The sequence below is a fragment of the Podarcis muralis genome, chromosome 17 (genome assembly GCF_964188315.1).
Source record: "Podarcis muralis chromosome 17, rPodMur119.hap1.1, whole genome shotgun sequence".
NCBI classification, from domain to species: Eukaryota; Metazoa; Chordata; class Lepidosauria; order Squamata; family Lacertidae; genus Podarcis; species Podarcis muralis.
Window position 1 is genome coordinate 21,671,189 of NC_135671.1, and position 21,765 is coordinate 21,692,953.

The window sequence follows — 21,765 nt, forward strand, 5'->3', positions numbered from 1 at the left end:
AAGGGAGATTCTGCTGGTTGTGGCTTCCCATTCTCACAGAACTGTGACTTGCTAACCCTAAGGAAGCAGGATTTGCCAAGAAGCCATAAGGAATGGGGGCTGGATTCTATGCATTGGTTTGAATTAGCCAGCCAGTTCCTCAGTCACACTTCTTTTGCTGATACTATATTCCTCAATAGGGTAAGAACTGAACCAAGTGAGATGTTGTTGTTGTTGTTGTTAAAATTTCTGTACAGTGGTGCCTCGCAAGACAAAATTAATTCGTTCCGCAAGTTTTGTCGTCTTGCCTTTTTGTTTCGTCTTGCGAAGCACGGTGTCGGAAAAGTTTTGGAAAAGCTTCAAAAATCACCAAAGTCTTTAAAAACCTCAAAAAAGGCTACCACACCGCATTCTATGAGTTGCTCCTCGAAGTCAAGTCGCAACTGTATTAACGGTGTTAAGAAAAAGGAAACAAACTTGCAAGACGTTTCCGTCTTGCGAAGCAAGCCCATAGGGAAAATCGTCTTGCGAAGCAACTCAAAAAACCAAAAACCCTTTCATCTTGCGAGTTTTCCGTCTTGCAAGGCATTCGTCTTGCGAGGTACCACTGTACTAAACTTCATCCGAGGATCACAGGGCAGTTTACAATAAAGAAACACAAAAAGGCACAACATAATGACTAACAAAAACAATGTCCCCACCCAGCAGTTTAGAAGGCAATAGATTGTTTAACTGGTCAAAGGCCTGGGAGAAGAGGAATGTTTTTGCCTGGTGCCTAAAGATATATTACTAAGGTGCCAGGCGAGCCTCCCTGGGGAAAGCATCCCACAAGTGGGGAGCCACCACAGAAAAGGCCCATTCTCGTGTTGCTACCCTCCGGACCACTTGTGGAGAGGGCACACAAAGAAGGCCCTCACATGATGATTGCAGGGTCTAGGTCAGTTTAATCATGGCTAGGGCAGGGCGATGTATCATCCAAACCCACTCTGAAGTCCATATTGTGATGTAGGTTTCATCGTTTTTGACCTGGCAATATATTGCAAATAACAGTGTGTGTGGGTGGGTGTGCGCGCGCACGCACGCACGCCGCACGCACTCTGGAAAAATCAATGTGGGGAAAACTGTGAAGCCACCCAATGCCTCTACATAGCTCCACCCCTATTTCAGGCATTGTGATATTACAATAATAAGAATAAGAATAAGAAACTTTTAGTTATATCCCGCCCTCCCCGGCCAAAGTTGGGCTCAGGGCGGCTAAGATCAGATATATAACATTGGTATAAAATCAAACAATAATTAAATTACCTCCTAAAAACAGGTCAAAATCAAATTAAAATCTAGACCGGTGGGAGTCTTGCCTGTTCGCTCTCGAGCAACCACGACAGCACATAACAATGGACTTCTGCAGAGTTAGGATTGGGAACAATAAGTGCTCATCGGCCCAACTGTTTACACTGATCTTATATGGGCCTGTGTAAATGCTGGGAGGCCTCTTTTATATTAGTTCTTATTAAAAAAAAGAAAAGGGGAGTCAGGCTGAGCCCTGACCAAAGGCCTGGCGGAACAATTCTGTCTTGCAGGCCCTGCCGAAAGATGTCAAATCCTGATCTCTTGTGGCAGAGGGTTCCATCACGCTGGGGCCAAGGCTGAAAAGGCCCTGGCCCTGGTCGAGGCCAGCCTAATCTCTCTGAGGCCTGGGATCTCCAAGGTGTTATTATTTGCAGACCGTAAGGTCCTCCATGGGGCGTACCAGGAGAGGCGGTCCCGTAGGTGCGAGGGTCCTAGGCCGTATAGGCCTCTAAAGGTTAAAACCAGCACCTTAAACCTGACCCTGTACTTCACAGGGAGCCAGTGCAGCTAGTATCGCACTGGATGAATGTGATCCCACGGTGAAGACCCCATAAGGAGTCTTGCTGCGGCATTCTGCACCCACTGGAGTTTCAGGGTCAGTTTCAAGGGCAGCAATATCATGATGTTTAGCTGGGGATATATCGCGATGTTGAAAACCATATATCGCCCAGACCTAATCAATGTTAGAGTTGAGAAAAGAGCTAGTTCTGACACAGGCAGGTGACTGTAGTAGAAACATACAGATTCTCAAACTAGACCACTGACATTCTCAAACTCCTGAGTACAGAAGTTGCTCAGCAATGCTCAGCAAACAGATAAACAAAATATTGTACGAACTTCCAGGCTGAGATTCTACCAAATGGCTCTTCGAAGAGCAGAAACAGATGCTTTGCCAGGGATCTCCCCATGCTCCTTAGCGGCTCATACTCAACTGCCAAAGGCAAACAGAATCAGGAAGCCAAAAGGTGCCTGAAAGAAAAGCTCCACCAAAGTCACTGAACAGCCCTTTGCCTGTCTCTCAATTTGCCTGGGAATCAATCAGTGGGTAGTGCCAATTTTGCTGGCATTCTAATGCTTGAATAATTCAGGTGGCCCATGTTAAAATCCAGTTGCTGACCATGGATATATATCAAGCAAACAGATGACAGCTTAAAGTTGTGAATGGGTTTTGCAACACTGAATACCCAGAATGTTTCCTTTTCTACTGATGCAGTAGGGAATCTTGCCCAGGGAGAAACATACAAGCTTTACATCCAGCTTAAAGTAATGCTTTTTAATGGAATCACTTCTAAAGAAATCTTTATTTTCTAAGAACGGGGCGGGGGGTAATCAAAGCAGTATGTAAACATTTATGTTCAGCAGTTTTAATGTCTGCATATAGCTCCTAGTTCAGCACAAATATTGCAGGCTCAGCACAAATTAAAAGAGACCCCAGCAAAACACATAAAGTAATTGTCACTGGTTCATCTGTTTTACCAACATTCACAAAATGCACTCGAGTAAAATGACTCCAAAATGTTGTCCACGGAAAGGCACAACTCTAGCCAACCAAGATGGATATAAGCTCCATTAGGTAAATAATAAAATCCACAGAAGTCTGAGGAAATGTCCCATCTGCCCTTCTTTCACATCTTAAAATGTGATCTCATCAGTAGGTTTATTGGCCTCTAACATAAAGCTCAGAAACAGAAGCTTTGTAACATGGATTCGTGGTGCAGACTGGAGTAGGATGAGTTAGTGGCACAGGGCAAATGAATAGACTCATGGAGTTGGAAGGGACAACAAGGATCATCTAGTCCAACCCCCTGCAATGCAGGAATCTCAGCTAAAGCATTCAGGACACACAGCCACAGGTCAGCACTGCCAAATGTGCAACTGCAGGCGGATGGGTGTGAATGGGGGGAAGCAAACAGAAGAGATGCCCACCTTCCATTTCCAAAGCTTTCAAACTGTGTTCTAGGGAACCCTGAGGTTCAGCAATAAAATCTATAATAGTGGACAAGCTTCCTTGAAAGAAAGGTTACATACCGCTGCTGCGCTTTCCTGCAATGCAAGGCTCCAGGGAAACAGTGGGGGTTGTCTAGCATTGATTATCTGCTTATGGGAGGAAATGGGTAGCCCTATCGACACCCTGCCTGAAGCAAGTAGAATACTTCTCGAGTATAGGTGACTGAAATTATCAGGCATTTATACAAGTGCCAAAACCTCTTGGTCTCACATAGCAACATGGTTTCGTTCTCTTTCAATATCTTATGAATTTCCTTTTTTAAAAAAATCTGTTTACAGTGGTACCTTGGTTCTCAAACGCCTTGGTACTCAAACGCCCTGGTTCCCAAACTCCGAAAACATGGAAGTTAAGTGTTCCGGTTTGCAAACGTTTTTCGGAAGCTGAACGTCCGATGCAGCTGTCGGCTATTGTTTCCGGGGCGCCTGCACCAATCAGAAGCTGCGCCTTGGTTTTTGAACATTTCAAACTGACTTCCAGAACGCATTATGTTTGGTGCTTGTGGTTTTGCTATTTATTTTGAATTTTTGTTTTTGAGGATTTTTTGGTTAATTTGTTTTTGTGACTGTGTGGAACCCAGTTCAGCTACTGATTGAGTGAGTGAGTGAGTGAGTGAGTGACTGTGGAAATGGATAAAAGCCCCCCATCCAAGCAATGACTATCAGTTCAGGTAAGAAAAAAAACATAATTTTAATTTTTATCATCTATAATACTGTCTTATTTATTTTATAGTACAGTACATTGATTATTGCTTTCATTTTATGGATCAGCGGTCTTGGTAGTAAAATTCATGTTAAATTGCTGTTTTAGGGGTTGTTTTTAAAAGTCTGGAACGGATTAATCCGTTTTGCATTATTTTCTATGGGAAAGCATGCCTTGGTTTTGGAATGCTTTGGTTTTGGAACAGACTTCAGCTCACATTAAGTCTGCGAACCAAGGTACCACTGTACTTTCAAGTGTAATACAGGAAAAAAGCAGTAGTAAACAGTTACTTGAAAACAAAGCAAAACAACACATTTTACACTGTCTGGTAGATGACAGCCACACAAAACACTGCACCAGAGCAATAAAAGAGGAATGGCAAATAAGGAATGGAATACTCAAGGATATGCAGTCATCAAAGCTGTGACATGCAATTTCCTTGCACCTCCATATCAGGTCCCACCAGAATGCTAAGTGCAACCCACCCACCCCGGGTCTAATGTGCCACTCTGCTCTGTTCACATATGTAAGGAACAGCCACCACATATGTCAACAAGTTGGGTTATTATCACAGCTCTCAGCAGCACATACCCAGTAAGTGTTGCTTTGTTTCATTGCATTATTTTTGGTTTTTCCAAGTAGCAAATCTAGCATGGGAGGAGAGCAAAGGTAGTTCATAACCTGTTGCTATTGTTGTTTAGAAACATGTTAACGTATCAGCCCCCAATTACTCTAATTCAATGTTAAGGTAATGCTCCTGACAGGCACCATCTGACAAAATAGATTAAGGGTGTGGAAATATCCAAGATACAGAGTATACCTCTGTGCTCTATGTAGATAACAGGATATTGACATTAATGAAACAGAATAATCATGTAAACAAAACTTCCACAATCACACACACACCAAGTAGGCCACCAGATTTTATTACGGGGCTGACTGACCAGGACCCAGTAGCGAGACCTCCCGTGAGGGATGGCAGTGATGAAGAAAAGCAGCAATCGAAACCAAGTTTAAATCAAACAGGAGTATAGACTAGGTGCCTGCAAGAGTCCTGGGCAACTAGATAGCAAGTAAGGAGAAGGAAAATGTACGGGCTTCAATGCAAGGAATGCAGACCAAACCTCCAACTAGCTTTAAGCTAGTTGCAAGAACTTTAAACCAAAGCCACTTCTGGGAACAGTACCTATTAAAAGTTTCTGTACGGAGACTAAATTCCTGGCTCAAGCACTAGGTGGCACTAATCCTACCTGGGTCTAGCAGGCCAGCATGGAAGGTGTGATGTTCTCACAACCGGGAAATTTAGTATACCAAAGCATAAAGAAAAGAATGACAAAGAGAAAAACCAAAGTACCTGACTATCATTTGTTCACAGTTGGTGGTAATGAAACCATGAATTTTGTGATCATAAAGTCTTCGTAAAAGCGTAACATGCTGGTATTTATAATTCACAAGTCCATTTTTAAAAAACACATTCTAATGGATAGCTTTGGTATTAATAATGTAATCTGACTTACCAACTTAGCTACTTTTCCATAGTCAATCCATCTGATCGTTGCAAAGTTCGTTGACTCGGCACAGTTGAAACCATGATTAAATCCCGCGTGGTATCCATATGGGAAAGTGATCATAAACTCTCCTGCCTCCTGTGTTATCTAAAAAAAATGAAAAGACAATGAATAAAAATTGTCCAGGTGTTTCTTCCCCTAGATTTTCCATTTCACCTGTGGTCTTGGATGACCACATCTGCATGGGCCACATGAACTGGTTATATCGACTCAATGTTTCCTTTAAAAAAACAACCCGCCAGCCTCTACCCAAAGGTTTCCATGAGAGCTTTTTGGTTCATAGGAAAGAAATTGGCCATTTTCACTTGTCCCGAAGAAGTACATACTCATACTCTGCATAAATGAATGAAATTAGCACAAATAAGTAACAGTGGAAAATTGGGGGGGGGTTCAATAGCAGACAGGGTGGTCATGTGTCCTACTTCATGGAGATCAGCTCTCTACTTGAGGGTTGTTCAGTCCAATCTCTCATGCTCACCATTTTAAAAAAAGAAAACTCATAGGACAACTGGAAGAAAACATAGAATTCTGCAGCATTGATGGAAGTTGGTAAAGTTTTCCATCCAAGATTTGCTTGGCCCCCTGTACCAAGAAACATCCGGCAATTTTTCCCCTGCCACACCTTGTGTTCTAAAGACTGTCAAGTTTGCTATCAGGTAGTAAGATGTTACTGTTATAGAAAGCCATTAACCATTTGGTGTTTCCTGAAGAGGACAACTAATAAAAGGCTGTGAGATGTTTTACTGACCTTCTTAAAGACAGCACCATTATAAGTATAAATAAAACTAACATGGTGAGAACTGATTAAATATCTCCCTCCCTGAGCAAGAACCAGGAATCAGGGAGAAAACGGTATTGCAGCAATGCATAGCGACATAAAAAGTCAGTAAGTACAGGGTGGAACTACATCAACCATCAAATAAGATAGAATGAGCCATGGTGAAATTCACAGAGGCGTCAGGTAGCCCCCAAGATTGAGGTGACGTCACACAAGCACATGGCTGGCTCAAGATTGAGGGGGCCTGGTCCCCTTAAGACAAATATTGAGGGGGCTGGTGTACCTTTGGCCCCCGAAAGCTGGTGCTCCTGCTTTAGCACACATTTAAGCAGCAGGCAAATTTCTCAACATTTGTCCATTTGTATTCACATGTCAGTGCAGGTTGGATTTCGAAGGGGCAGAGGAACCAGAGACCAAATTGCAAACATGCGCTGGATTATGGAGAAAGCTAGAGAGTTCCAGAAAGACATCTACTTCTGCTTCATTGACTATGCAAAAGCCTTTGACTATGTCGACCACAGCAAACTATGGCAAGTTCTTAAGGAAATGGGAGTGCCTGATCACCTCATCTGTCTCCTGAGAAATCTCTATGTGGGACAAGAAGCTACAGTTAGAACTGGATATGGAACAATTGATTGGTTCAGAATTGGGAAAGGAGTATGGCAAAGCTGTATATTGTCTCCCTGCTTATTTAATTTATATGCATTTATATGCAGAATTCATCATGCGAAAGGCTGGGCTGGATGAATCCCAAGCCGGAATTAAGATTGCCGGAAGAAATATCAACAACCCCAGATATGCAGATGACACAACCTTGATGGCAGATAGTGAGGAGGAATTAAAGAACCTTTTAATGAGGTGAAAGAGGAGAGCGCAAAATATGGTCTGAAGCTCAACATCAAAAAAACGAAGATCATGGCCACTGGGCCCATCACCTTCTGGCAAATAGAAGGGGAAGAAATGGAGGCAGTAAGAGATTTTACTTTCTTGGGCTCCATGATCACTGCAGATGGTGACAGCAGTCACGAAATTAAAAGACGCCTGCTTCTTGGGAGAAAAGCAATGACAAACCTAGACAGCATCTTAAAAAGCAGAGACATCACCTTCCCAACAAAGGTCCGTATAGTTAAAGCCGTGGTTTTCCCAGTAGTGATGTATGGAAGTGAGAGCTGGACCATAAAGAAGGCTGATCGCCGAAGAATTGATGCTTTTGAATTATGGTGCTGGAGGAGACTCTTGAGAGTCCCATGAACTGCAAGAAGATCAAACCTCTCCATTCTTAAGGAAATCAGCCCTGAGTGGTCACTGGAAGGACAGATCCTGAAGCTGAGGCTCCAATACTTTGGCCACCTCATGAGAAGAGAAGACTCCCTGGAAAAGACCCTAATGTTGGGAAAGATGGAGGACACAAGGAGAAGGGGACAACAGAGGACGAGATAGTTGGACAGTGTTCTCAAAGCTACCAGCATGAGTTTGACCAAACTGCGGGAGGCAGTGGAAGACAGGAGTTCCTGGCTTGCTCTGGTCCATGGGGTTATGAAGAGTTGGACATGACTAAACGACTAAACAACAACAACAAATTCATCTGTCATCTCTCATGTTTGTCTGACTTCTCTTTCTCCTTCCATTCCCCTCTCAAGCAACTTTTCCTTATGACTTTTCCATCCTCCCCCTGCCTGAGTTTATCACCTGCTGCACCTCAAGGAGATCTTACTATAGCAAGCCAATTTTGCACTGCATTATGGCTCTCTGATAAGTTTTCTGCCTGGTTTCCTAAAAAAAACAACCCAGTAGGTCCTGAGGAACGGTTTCTGAGCTCCAGGCTTAACCAATAAAGCACAGTCCATCTGAGCTGTCTAGACAATATTCTTCCAGGACAAATACTTAGGCACTCTTATAGTAAAACCGTCTTAAGAATTAACTTTTGCATTTACCAGTATTACCATTGCAAAATATGCTTTTGCCTGAAGGCATCTATTTGAGACCCTACTAATGATATAACTGCCATGCCAGTGGCTGAAATTAGAAACTACAAAAGAATCATTTCGCAGCATTGTAGCTCCAAACAAAAGTATGTTATAGTTTCAGAAATGTTTTATTTAATGGAAGACTTAACTTTTCCTAAAGGAGTACAATTTTTGCAGTCAGCAGAAGGGTACAAGGAGTGGAAGTGCAAGATATGGAGAATGTGGAACTTTATGTAATGAATTCTTGCTCACCACTGCATTGAAATTCCTTTTACTTTGATATATATTTTTGTCACAAGACAATGGAAAGACACAGAAGTTGGAAGAATTAACAGGAGATCACCTAGGCACTCAAACTATGGAGTTTTTCAACAAAGCACATAGCACAGTAAAAAAAGGAAAAGGCTGTAGGACAACTCAGGCACTGCTCCAAATACTAAATACAAGTTCTTGGAGAGACACAATTGCATTGACATAATAGCATTTGTGTTGGAAGGAAGAAAATGCCCCTTGGGGGCAGCTGTCTGAAAGGCCAGGATTCCATAAAATACCCATAAGCTAAACTGATTTAATCTCATGAAGTGTCCAGAGGAAAGAAAAAGATTTAGCAACTTCATTTCAGCAGCTCCTCTTATACTCAGGAACTATTTGTTCTCTCGATATCCAGTCCAGATCTGCTTTGCCACAGCTTCAAGCCACAGCTTCTTCCCCCAATTTCTCCATAGTAACTTTTTCTTTAAAACCAAGCAGTTCAGTTTTCATTGCTTTTTCCTGGGTGAGGGCAGGGGTGACATACTGAGCTGGATCAAAAGAGGCCATTGCTTAATTGCTTACCTAGAGCTTTCAAGAATTTGGTGTAAATAGACAATGCTGCTTCTAGCGGAGGAACCCAACTCGGTCTACCTGTACCTGCTGGGTGAACTGAAATGGTTAAATGGTCTAAGGCAGCTGATAGCACAAGCTGTTTATGCTGCCTCTAGCCACCATCCTGAAGGTGCATCTGGTAACCAGCCCCCATAGCTTGTGTGGCTGAATCCTCAATAAAATAGCTATGTAGCCCACTCACTTACCTCCTTCAAGTTATGTCCTTTGCCCAATTCCTAAGCACCAACTTTCACATTATACATAACATAACAAAACAACACAGTCACTTGAAAAACAACAACTGCTTCTAGAATTTCTCAAATTTGGAAAGCAGGAACAGAAGATGTGAGGAAGTCTGAATAATTATGAAAGTAAGATTCTGACTATGATGTTATATTTTTTCTATTTTTCTTGTATGCTTTTTTTCTATTGTGTGCTTATTCTTGTTCTTTTCTTTTCTTTATGTATGTTGAAAATCATGAATAAAAATCTTTTTTTAAAAAAAAGAAAAACAACAACTTCTCATGCTCCCCATTTGTTAATATTGAGATCTGGTGCAATTAAGTCCTAACTCCTTGAACCAGCAACCAACCAAAGTCCTCAGCAAATTCAAAAAGCTTTTATTATAGAAGTGTTAAATTTCTTTACAGAGCTACCATAAACATGCAATAGCATAGTTCATATTAAAATGTATGTACGGAGGAACTTACGATCTTCAAACAAAAACATCTTGGAGGTCCCAGGCCACAGAGAGGTTAGGCTGGCCTCAACCAGAGCCAGGGCTTTTTCGGCTGTGGCTCCGATCTGGTGGAACGCTCTGCCACAAGAGACTAGGGCCTTGCGGGACTTGACATCTTTCCGCAGGGCCTGCAAGACAGAGCTGTTCCACCAAGCCTTCGGCCAGGGCACAGCCTGACTCCCTCCTTTAGCAATCTTCACAGAACTCTAGCCCAATGGTTGCCATCAATTTGATTTGAATTAATTTTATAATTAAATGATTTTAGAATGTTGTATTATTTTACTGTTGTTAGCCGCCCTGAGCGCGGCTTTGGCTGGGGAGGGCGGGATATAAATAAAATATTACTATTATTATTATTATTATTATTATTATTATTATTATGCCACGGCATAAACATTACTTTTCGTTAGCTCCTGAGAGACTGGAGAGGCAAAAAACAACAACCAAGATCAGCAAGTTTCTGAACTTGCAGATTATGTACACAAGATGCGAGATTTGTGAATGTTTAGATATAATCAGAGGGGAAGTACTATAATTCTAGGTTTGTACTCTATGTGATGCATTTGTGTGCGCACACAAAAATATGGGCACAAGGCAATTAAATAGCCTATTACTCTATCTTTTCCACAGACATATGTAATGCTACCTTATAGTTCCATTACGAATTGGTAGCAATTGTGTACTTTATCGAAGCATAAGCACATAAATATGGGAGTATGCACACAGGTGCACATGCTGAGATTGTGATTGGAGTTTTTTAAGAGTCTGGTGTGAGTGCATATAAGTATGAACATTTTCTGTGCCAGCAATTCCCAAATTTATCTTGTCACTCACCCCCACTGATGACAGTTTAGCAGGTGTGCTATTGCAACAACCAGCAGTTCAGCTGTCACCTGGTAGGCGTAGGCTGGCTTATCAGTGTTTAGCACGTTTCCAGTTCTATCACTCCAAGCCACAAGAGATCACAGCCTGATTCTCTCTATTCACATTCTCACAGAAGCCTATTAATTAGAACTACAGTAGGGTATAGACTGCTCTCTGGTGGTACAAGGTGACATAATATTTAGCTATCCAAAATGTTTAAATGGAAACTGAAAAGTTCCTAGCCCTAGGATACAGCTGTATGAAGGACAATATACAAATGCCTTAAGCGCATAAAAGTAGAAGCGGAATGAAACTTTGTGTGCTGAAAACCCATTGTCTCCTGCAAAAATGAGTCTGAAGAGGTTAAACAGAAATCTTCCTGCCTACACTACTTGACAGCCTTGCTGTATTCCCATGCTAGAAGATGCCCTGCTCTGACTTTGTGAAATACAAAATGACAGCTATAAACTGCAGGATTTTATTTCGTATGTGCAGTATGGAGAAATTTAGTAGTTGACATATATAATACAAATAAAGCAACTGTCTTTTCCTAAGCTGAGATGCCATTACAAAGAATAAAAGGATGTGCACATTTATAATTTAGTCACTTTCCTTGGCTATGTGCATAATGTGCTAGACGTAGCATAACCAAGGATCCTTTCTGACCCACTCCCATTTGTCAATTAAAGTCCTTCATGAACTAAATGGGGTGGTTTAAGAATGTCGTCTCCATTTATCCTGAACATTGCTGCCTGTGTACTTCAGCCTACAGAAGACTCCCACATAACTTATTCACATAGAGGATTCTGTTATTTCTGTGAAACTGTTCTTTCTGCAATTGCTTATTTCGAGAGTATATCTGTGCAGTTAGACAGGCATCACTGTTTAACTTGAATCTTTCTAGCTTCCTTCGACTTGAATTAGAAGCCTAGAGTTGAGCAATGAACTTCACTTGAAGAGGATGTTACTCACAGGCTTAGGTCCCCAAGCTATGTGGTTTTTTGAAGGTATCCTACTTTGAGGTCTGACCCGCTTAGGAATATTGCAGATCTGGATTCCTTGTTCCAGAAGATGCCACCACATGTCCAATGGGATCATGTGGTGGTTGCAGCCATTGATCACTTAAGAGGCAAACACCTCTCAGCCTGTTCTATCTCGTAAGAAAGCTGGAGCAAGTGGTCCTTTGCTACACATACTATAGCCTTTAAAATCCAGTGAGAGTTCACCCATACTCCTTTCCATGTCTGAAATGTTCATTGTTCATATTAAGAATGCACTATAATAAATTTAGAGGCAAGAAAATATTTACACAATCGGAACACCATCATCCTTTTTAGTTTTTTAACACTACTGAACAACATTGGAATCGTTTTTGTAGACGAGACACAGTCTTCCTCCTACCCTCTCACATCAACCACCAAGTAGGGAAAACTTAAAGTGGATATTTTAGAAATGTGGGGGAGAGATCTGGAGAAGGCATTAATTCTTTAGAGATTCCAGATCTCTGCATAGCACACAGATACTCCACATAAGGTGGAGTTGAGCAAAATCTGTACCAAGCTAAAATTTCAGCCAACTTGCTGAAAGCTTTCTTGGCGTATCATGATCCTACTGCGAAAAGGCTGCAGCTCTCTAGCAACGACAACAGCTTATCAAGTGGGCAGCAAAACATCAAGAGAACAGAAACATTTGACTTAGCTTTTGGAAGCAGCTACATATTTAATCCTCCTCATGACTTTTTTTTGAAAAAAAGATCAAAAGTCATCTCCCTCTTTTCACCTATTTTATATTGAGATGGAATTCGTCTTCTGAGAGCCCACTACAGTTTGAATATTCAGCAAGAGATGAAATCTGGATAGCAAAGTTTGTGGCAATGGTCTGCCACAGCCAAGGCAACAGTCAAGCAGGCCATTTGGAGAGAATTCTTTGGAGAGAATGCAAGCTATAAACGTAAGTAATGCAATGGCCACCTTATGAGAAGAGAAGACTCCCTGGAAAAGACCCTGATGTTGGGAAAGATGGAGGGGCACAAGGAGAAGGGGATGACGAGATGGTTGGATAGTGTTCTTGAAGCTACCAAGCATGAGTTTGACCAAACTGCAGGAGGCAGTGGAAGACAGGAGTGCCTGTCATGCTCTGGTCCATGGGGTCACGAAGAGTCGGACACGACTAAATGACTAAATAACAACATTGCAATGAAATATAAAGTGTGGAATTCTCACTAAACACTCAGAAGCATGTATAGTCATCCATGGAGGAATACATTGATGAAGGGACACATCTCTTCTTTCTTCCATGCTTCTCTCATCTCACTCAATACTTGTCTGTCATGGTTTCTGCAATGAGACTTAGCTTTCTTGCTTAACTTGTGCACCTTAGCTGTAGTTTATGTCCAAATAAATTACCTAAGTATAACTATTCCAACTTTGATGAAATAGCTTAAAGACCCCAAGGTTTTAAAAAAAACAACTCACTTTGTCAAATGGAATTCCGTATTTTTTCAGTATTGATGGAGAAATTAACGTCATCTTATGGCGCAGGAAAGCATCACATCCTTGAGAGCTGCTTGGGAAGAATCCTAGAAAAGCACAAATAAAGAGAGAATTGTACCAATCACAGTGATAACATTTTAATTACTTGCTGTATTCACCATATATAGTTCAATTCCACTGTCGCCAAGTTCTGTGTTTCCCTGCCTCACCTTCCCTACAGTTAAAAAGGCAGAACAGAGAGTTAGATAATATGGCGACATTCTGACACAGGTTAAGTGATGCTACAGTTTACAGGGGTGAAGAGGAGAACTGAACATGGAGATTCCATTTTCAGAAGCAGCCCTGGGCTCATATAATACATAATTCTTCCCTGAACTAGACCTAGCATTTAAATAGTAAGTCAAACATGCTGAATGACAAAGCCCTTCTGTCCATCTGAGAAACAGCAATACTTTAACAGACCAAACTCTGGCCCAGGAGTCTTGCAGTGCATTGGCTTCTCTGACAGGAGTCTGCAGTACAATGAAGGGCCCTGCGCAGTTGGTGAGGTAGCAGAGCTAAGGATTCTGGTCCTCCAAAAAGGAATCTGAATCCCAAGTTTCAGGCATCAAGTCCTCTTTCCTCTGTCATTGTTTCCCAGTGGAAGGAACTTGTGAACAGCTTTGTGTCTGCAGGATCCCTGAGGCAGAATCTTGCAAACTGGGGAACAGCTAGCCATGACAACTGGGGACTGGGACACGACAGATGCAGGACACTCTACCAGACAGTCTTTTACATTCATAACACTGATCCATATGCAGACTGACTTATCTGCATCAGGGCATTCAGCTGGGCAATCCTATGCCCGATCAGTGCTTTTATCCAGAATGTTCTCCAAGGTGGCACTTACTGTAACAACTTCACGGTGAATACTGGCACCTATTTTTCTAGAAAAAGAGTACTGTGCCCAATTATTGTCTTTTCAGCTGAACTGTGAAGGTTCTAGATGTGTAAATGGGTGCCGGGTTGTAGTCTTATAATACAAGCATTTAAGACAGCCAAACCATTGCTTCGTTTGCCTAGTAGTCTCCTGTACAGTGCTACTTGTTTTAGGAAACAATACCATTAAAAATTGTATCTTTAAATGCAGGAATGTGAAAGCGATCCCTTAGCAATATACGTCAGATGAACCCATCACACTTTTTAAAAAAATCTGTACATTTGTGCTGCATTAAATAAATTAAATTTTAAATTAAAATCAATGAAGAAAGAAGAGTCTATTTAAATCTCCTTCTATATGGATTTGTAATCAGGGCCTGAACAAATGTGGTGACTGGTCATAAGTTAATTTAAATTGGAAACCCACTGGAGTAAGGTAATGCACAGTATATTAAGCCCAGCATATCAGTTTAGAATGTATATTTACAATGACCCTGGAAAATTATGCTCTATATCATCTCAGCAGGAGGGGGGCAGGAACACGCACACACAATGAAAGAGACATGCTTTGAAAGCCAATCTTCTATGAATATGTTGAACAGGTTTTACTATTAAATCCAATACTATTTTTGCACAAAATCCATACCCCCAACGTTTAACAGATGAACATAAGAATATGCTTGTGCATCAATAACTGGGTGGGCAGGTCCAGAGATGGGCAATAGCAGGCAGAAGGCACACTCAGAGAAGGTATACAAGACCAGAGGAAGGTGGAATCAACCATTAACCACCTTGACAAGATAAATAGTGTAATTATTCCACATTAAAGTGATCTCAGCTACATAGCCTATGGTTGCAGCCTCTGCCTGATCCTCCAAAAGCTGGGCTATCCTGTTAAAGGGATCCGGGGGGAGTTGCCTATGTCCTTATGCCCAGATGGGAGCCAGGGCTGATGGGACGCCCCCAGACAGTGATCCCTGCAGGGGTCATCCTATCTTAGGAGCTCCTGCTTATGGATTGACCTACGGCATCACTTCCAGCAGGTGGGCTGGAAGAATTTGATTGCCCCGTGCCCAACCCTAACCTCTGTCATCTGTAATCAGTAAAGTTGTGGCCTGTTTCAATCCAAATCAGTCTACATTGTCCTTCCATTCTTTTGAGGGTTGGAGACAGAGCTGCATGATGCCTGGGGCCAGCAACCTGTATTTCAGATTATTCAATATTTCAGCTCATTGCAGATCTCAGTCTTGCAGGATCCATGATAAGAATAATAAAGCTTTGTTATAAGCTTATATTCTTAGAACCACCCTCATTGCTCCAATTCACTGTTCAGAGCTAGGAACAAATGGTTTGTTAAAAAGGAACATCAGAATTACGAATTATAATGGTATTGATAAGGACTGCCTGATTCCTTATGCTCCAACCCGATCGCCAAGATCTTCAGGAGTTCAGGCTTTAACAGGGACCAAGGCTTTAGCTTGCCATGCCTTACCCAGTTAAAAGAAGTCCAGGAGTCCTGCTTTATTGTAGACATCTTTGGGACAGGCCTTTGGAAACTGATTTTTCTTTTACCAAACCGTTTTATCAACATGTTACTGATTCTCCTACCAATGCTACTGTTGCTATATTATGTTTTTATGTTGTATGCTATCTTGTTATATGTCCTATGAGAGTGTGGCTTCATCTATGCCCTTAAATCTTAAAGGAGGCTTTAAAAAAATGGCTCAGGGAGGCCACTGTTCTATACAAGGAAAAAGAAATCAATTGCCTGTACAAAAAGGACTCTCTGAACCATAAGTAGTTCTGTGCGTGCACGCATCCAATTCAATCTGTCCCCAAGATCAATACAGGAAGCAGAGGGTTAACTGCCATGGGGGGTGGGGGACCTGGCTCGAGTCTTCTCCTATTTTCCATGTCCCACCCCTACAAATTTCAGTTTAAACACTACAGCTAACAGCTTGTTTTCTTTCGTTCTGATGCTTTTGGTTCTGGGCTCCCTTATAGAGAAGGGCAGGAAACAAATGTTCACCTGCACTGGCCTAAGGAATGAAAGGAGAGAATGCACCCAGTTCAAATCTTACCTCTTCCACTGGCTGCATTCACAAATTCAAATCCTGATTTATTAGTTAGGATATGCATGAGCTTAACGCATTTGCATGCAGCCCCTTCCCAGCTCTACTCCCCAATTCACACAGATTGAAAAAAAATCAGAAAGACACAGTGCTATTATATCCTGGCATCCTGTTTTGCACATATTGAGCCTTTAATTTCAAAATGGGGGGAGGGGGGAGACTCATATTCACCCTTTACAGGACCTGAGGAGCACAGAAACATTATTTAGCACATATGAACTAGGCATATATTGTAACCAACTCTACAGCCTCAGCACTGAAATATTTCGGAGAAAATGGTGGGTTGAGATAACAAGAGAGATGTCATCACAACAATGATGAGAGAACAATGAAGTCTGATCGAATTCTCTGGAGCCTGTGAGGACTAATTATTGTGTCAAATTTTATTAAAATTCAGAGCTAATTAATTTTCCACACACTTCTTTAATCTTCGGAATCATCAAATCAAAAGGTCCTCTTTAAAAATAATCAAAAGCAGCTCCCCAAATGGAGAGTTTTGTTTCTCAACTGCTGGAGAAACTGTTGGTGCACAATTTAGATAAATAATCATCGGCCTCAGGACATATATTTCATTTCTCCCAGTAGTATCATTACAACATAATAAAAATCGCCATCATGATTTATAAAGCCTCAATTCCTCTTGCTATATATACCTTATTAAGTCATTTAAAGTGTATAAAACATGTTTTCCGAAAGAGGCAATTTAAGAGACAGAAATAAATTAGTACTAGGAACAAACTGAAACCTCTTTAGAGTAAATCAGTATAGATTTAAAGAAGAAATAAATTGGCACATAAGAAATTTGATTTCTTGGATGAGTCAGTTCAGCACCCAGACCCACTATAGCAAAGTCAGAACATTTCAATCCACGTAATGGGAAGCAATGGGCAGCGACTGCACACAAAAAGCCCCAAAGCATGGAGATCATAGCCTGAAGATGTTGAAAAATTATTCTGTCACTTCGTAGGCAGCTAAAGCCAAGAAGTAAATTTACTGCTGTACTCCCAAAGAGCTTGGCACATTATAAAACATCCATGCATTTTCAAATATATACAATAAAATTCTGCATCCAGCCTAACTTTACCCCAAATATTCTGATGCAGCTTTTAATATCCATTCTGAAGCTTGAAAAAGTGACTCACAAAGCAAGTTCTGTTGTTCAAAGATATAACAGACAGAGACCACAATAAGCAAATTTAATTTTCACTGAAATAAATAGGCCATCTTTACATTTTAATCTGCCACCACCTTACCTCTACCACAGCATCTTATTCTTCACAAACTGAGCAAATCTATATGGCCATGCCAGGGAAAACCACTGTCCTGAGTAGGGATGAGTGGACCTGTCAATTTTTGTTTCTCTCTCTGTCTACTTTTTCCAATATTAATTTCAGTTCTCCACATCCCCGTCTCAATTTGTGATTTTTTTATAGAACATTTAAAACAATGAAGAAACAACATAGTGGACTGGTTGAAACAGCAGTATATGATAAAGGGATGACAAACCAGAAATGGGAGCTGGGGAAGCCTGGGAGGGATGGGGATGAAGAATTGTAACATGTATGTTATTGATATTAGATGTTTGTTAAAATAGAAAAGCAAGTTAATAAAAAGTTATTAAAAAGAAACAAACACAAACAAACAAACACTGGTACCTAGACCTGTGGGTGGGCAACCTATAGTAAAGGTAAAGGGACCCCTGACCATTAGGTCCAGTCATGACCAACTCTGGGGTTGCGGCGCTCATCTCGCTTTATTGGCCGAGGGAGCCGGCGTACAGCTTCCAGGTCATGTGGCCAGCATGACTAAGCCACTTCTGGCGAACCAGAGCAGCGCACGAAAACGCCATTTACCTTCCCACCGGAGCGGAACCTATTTATCTGCTTGCACTTTTGACCTGCTTTTGAACTGCTAGGTTGGCAGGAGCAGGGACCGAGCAACAGGAGCTCACCCCGTTGCGGGGATTCGAACCGCCAAACTTCTGATCAGCAAGTCCTAGGCTCTGTGGTTTAACCCACAGCGCCACCCGCGTCCCACTGGGCAACCTATAACCCTTGCCTAATTTCATGACAAAAGGAGGAGACAAAAATAAAAAGGAGGTGGCAGAAAGAAAGAAAAGGTAACGCATCCCTGATTTGTGGACCCCAACAGGTTACCCCCAAAATAATGTGTCCCTCAACAGACAAAAGGTTGCCCCTACCTTAATTCAAACACAATCATATGGCATAAATTGGCAGATCTACAGATTGGAGTTCCATTTCTCAACTATCATTCATTGACTATATATCATAGCATATATAATATGAACTTTGTTTCAGTTTCAACTCTGTTGGACATAACTGAACAACATAAACAAATGCCTCTCATAAAGACATGAATGAGATTACAGGGTACAGTATATGAATCTAGATTCAGACAGGTAGCCGTGTTGGTCTGACACAATTGAAATAAATTTTAAAAATAAAAAAATTGTCCAGTAGCACCTTAGAGACCAACTAAGTTTGTTCTGGGTATAAGCTTTTGTGTGCATGCACACTTCTTCAGATACACTGAAACAGAAGTCACCAGACCCTTATATATAGTGGGAGGGTGGGGTGGGGTTTTTCTCAGGAGGGTAGTAGGAGATGGGTGATTGATATGAATGCAAGTCATTTATAATTTGTTGCTGTTACTTTTATTTTCCTCTGTATTTTCAAGCCAACATTGTCAAATACCTTAAGAATTCTGTGATGTTATAGAGCAACATAACTAGTTTCAAAATTGCAATAACAGCTCACTTGAGATTTTTATTACATTTGTGTCTGCGTAAAATTGAAAGAACTACATAAATGAGAAAGCACCTGAAGGGCAAAATCAAACTGCTGCCTTTATTAGATGCAAGTCTAATGTCTTTCAGATAAAATATTTGTAGGTGCCATAGTCAATCAAGTTTTCAATGGATTCCAAAGATGAAAGCATTCATGCATAAAAGGCAATGTGATAATTATGATAGGCAGACAAGATAATGGAAAAAATCCTAGCCTTCCTTTAATTTTATGTATCAAGTACAGACTTGACCTAGATAACCTGCAATGCTTCACCACATTTACTGCATTATTTTAGCATTTTAATTATTTAGGAAAATTCAATTAATTCAGTAGGCATCTGGTAAGCAGGACCAACCTTCCTGCATCTCACAGCTTTTTTTAGATGCTGCAATTCTGCACAACACTTTTAATATAAATATGTAATTAAGCCTGAAATCTATTCACTCTGCAAGTTTATTAACCTTTGCTGATTATGCAAATTGTAGCTGTGAGGCTGTCGTGACATTTTCATCATTTTAAAACAGCTTGTTTTAAAAATTCCATTGTAATCTTTATGGACAGTGAGTACAGTATGAAGATCACATACACCTCATCCCCAAATCATGGTAGTGACAAAACAAACTTGCCAAAAAAAGATAAATTAATGAAAGAAAGATGAAATGAACAATACAGCTGGAAGAACATTAAGGTTTGTGCTTATGCACTAGTAAAACCACCTTCTGTGTTTTAATTCACTGTTCAAGCCTAGGAACACACAACTTATTTAAAAAAGAACATCAAAATTATACTATTTGTTAAGATGACCGGCATTTTTACAAACACACTGGCAGGGGCATGGAGAACGGCACACAGCAGACTTTGGGTAGGGAGCACAGCTACTCCAATGCTTTAATCAGCATGGCATTTTGAAATCTCAAGGGAGGCTTAACAATGGCTCAAGGGACTACTGTTCTGTACAAGAAAAATAATCAATTGTGCATGTATAAAAAGGGCTTTCTGAACCAAAGCCCCAATAATCAAAGATGCATGTTGGAGTCACAAGTGTACCCCTAAATTTTAAGCGTCCCTCTCATTAGGCAATAGCGCATATCACATGGGAAGACTTATATATATGCAATGAAACTTCCCCTTTCCAACCCCAAAACTGCTCTGGGGGGGTCCTCAAACATTTGGGGGGAGTCACACAGAGGAGAGGACAAGAAAAGAAAGTCTGATTGCACAAATGGAAGCCAATTCCACCCACTGGCAGACATCACTGGATGTCGCCCATCAGTCAAGCTTGTGAAGCTGAGAATTTGTGCTGTAATGGTTTGGTGTTACTCATTTTAATAAATTAGATATATTTTTATGATATATGAATTCATATACAATATGTTCATGTATGTTCTTTCTTCACAAGAGGCCTGTAGGTCTCCAGTAAAGCTTCTCATAATAACCTCAATTTCTTTTCTTTAAAAGCACCTTTATATTTCTACAATACTGCACTGTCCTCAAATGTATACCAGTGATTGCCCCCACTGTAATGGCTGTTCAGTAGTGGAAGGAATGATCGTTTAGCTTAGAAAAGAACAGGCAGTGATAAATTTATTACTGTGTGAAGGTGCATGGATAAGAGCTCTTTGATTTTCTATATTTAATTAACATGGTGTTCTTACCTTTCCTCCATATTCCTGTCTCGCTAGTTTTTTGGGACTGGACTTTATGCTAACAGTAGCCATATTTATTGCTTAACTTTCAGGAAATGTATGTATAAAGTACCTGGGACGCAGGTGGCGCTGTGGGTTAAAGCCTCAGCACCTAGGACTTGCTGATCGAAAGGTCAGCGGTTCGAATCCCTGCGGCAGGGTGCGCTCCTGTCGTTCAGTCCCAGCGCCTGCCAACCTAGCAGTTCGAAAGCACCTTCGGGTGCAAGTAGATAAATAGGGACCGCTTACTAGCGGGAAGGTAAACGGTGTTCCGTGTGCTGCGCTGGCTTGCCAGAGCAGCGATGTCACGCTGGCCACGTGACCCGGAAGTGTCTGCGGACAGCACTGGCTCCCGGCCTATAGAGTGAGATGAGCGCACAACCCTAGAGTCTGGCAAGACTGGCCCGTACGGGCAGGGGTACCTTTACCTTTACCTTTACCTTTATGTATAAAGTTATTTCTGCTGTATATGTCTCCTCTAATGCTCTTCAACTTTTTGTATTTTTATGCTATAGCGGTATATAACTGTTTAAATGGACAAATAAGAATTACTTCTCCTATCACCATTTCCATACTAAGTTGAGCAGCCGGGAGGGGCAGTTTCTGGGGATATTACTCGTAGCAGAAGAGCATAGGACTTTATTTCCTCCACCACCAGCCCTGTCCGGTCTCCAGTGCAAAATACTCCCTTTACCCAAAAGCGATTGCAGCAAAAAGGGGACACTGACACTTTATTGTGTAATGTCACGTATAAGGTATTTCTTTGCCCCAAAACTTTAGTCGTGGTATTATTTCCAGCTAAGTATTCTACTGACAAGCATAATATAGATACAATAAGAATTGCAAAGCAGTATGCATCCAATTTTAAACTGCTCCTAAACTTTATATTAAATATGAATTTAGACAGAAATGACA

The 21,765-nt window shown here is 41.2% G+C and overlaps 1 protein-coding gene across 10 annotated transcripts in view; it reads right to left on the reverse strand.

The window, feature by feature from the left end:
• Positions 1 to 21,765, reverse strand: part of KDM4C (lysine demethylase 4C) — a 197,169-nt gene that overhangs the window by 145,558 nt on the left and 29,846 nt on the right. For all 10 annotated transcript variants that reach the window (XR_013391167.1, XM_077921529.1, XM_028713153.2 and 7 more), the window contains exons 8-9: positions 13,291 to 13,394; positions 5,554 to 5,691 (exon numbers count right to left, since the gene is read on the reverse strand). Coding sequence is in view for 9 of the 10 variants with exons in the window: in XM_077921529.1 (XP_077777655.1) it covers positions 5,554 to 5,691; positions 13,291 to 13,394 (242 nt within the window). In the remaining variant the exon portion in view is untranslated. The remainder of the gene's footprint in view (positions 1 to 5,553; positions 5,692 to 13,290; positions 13,395 to 21,765) is intronic.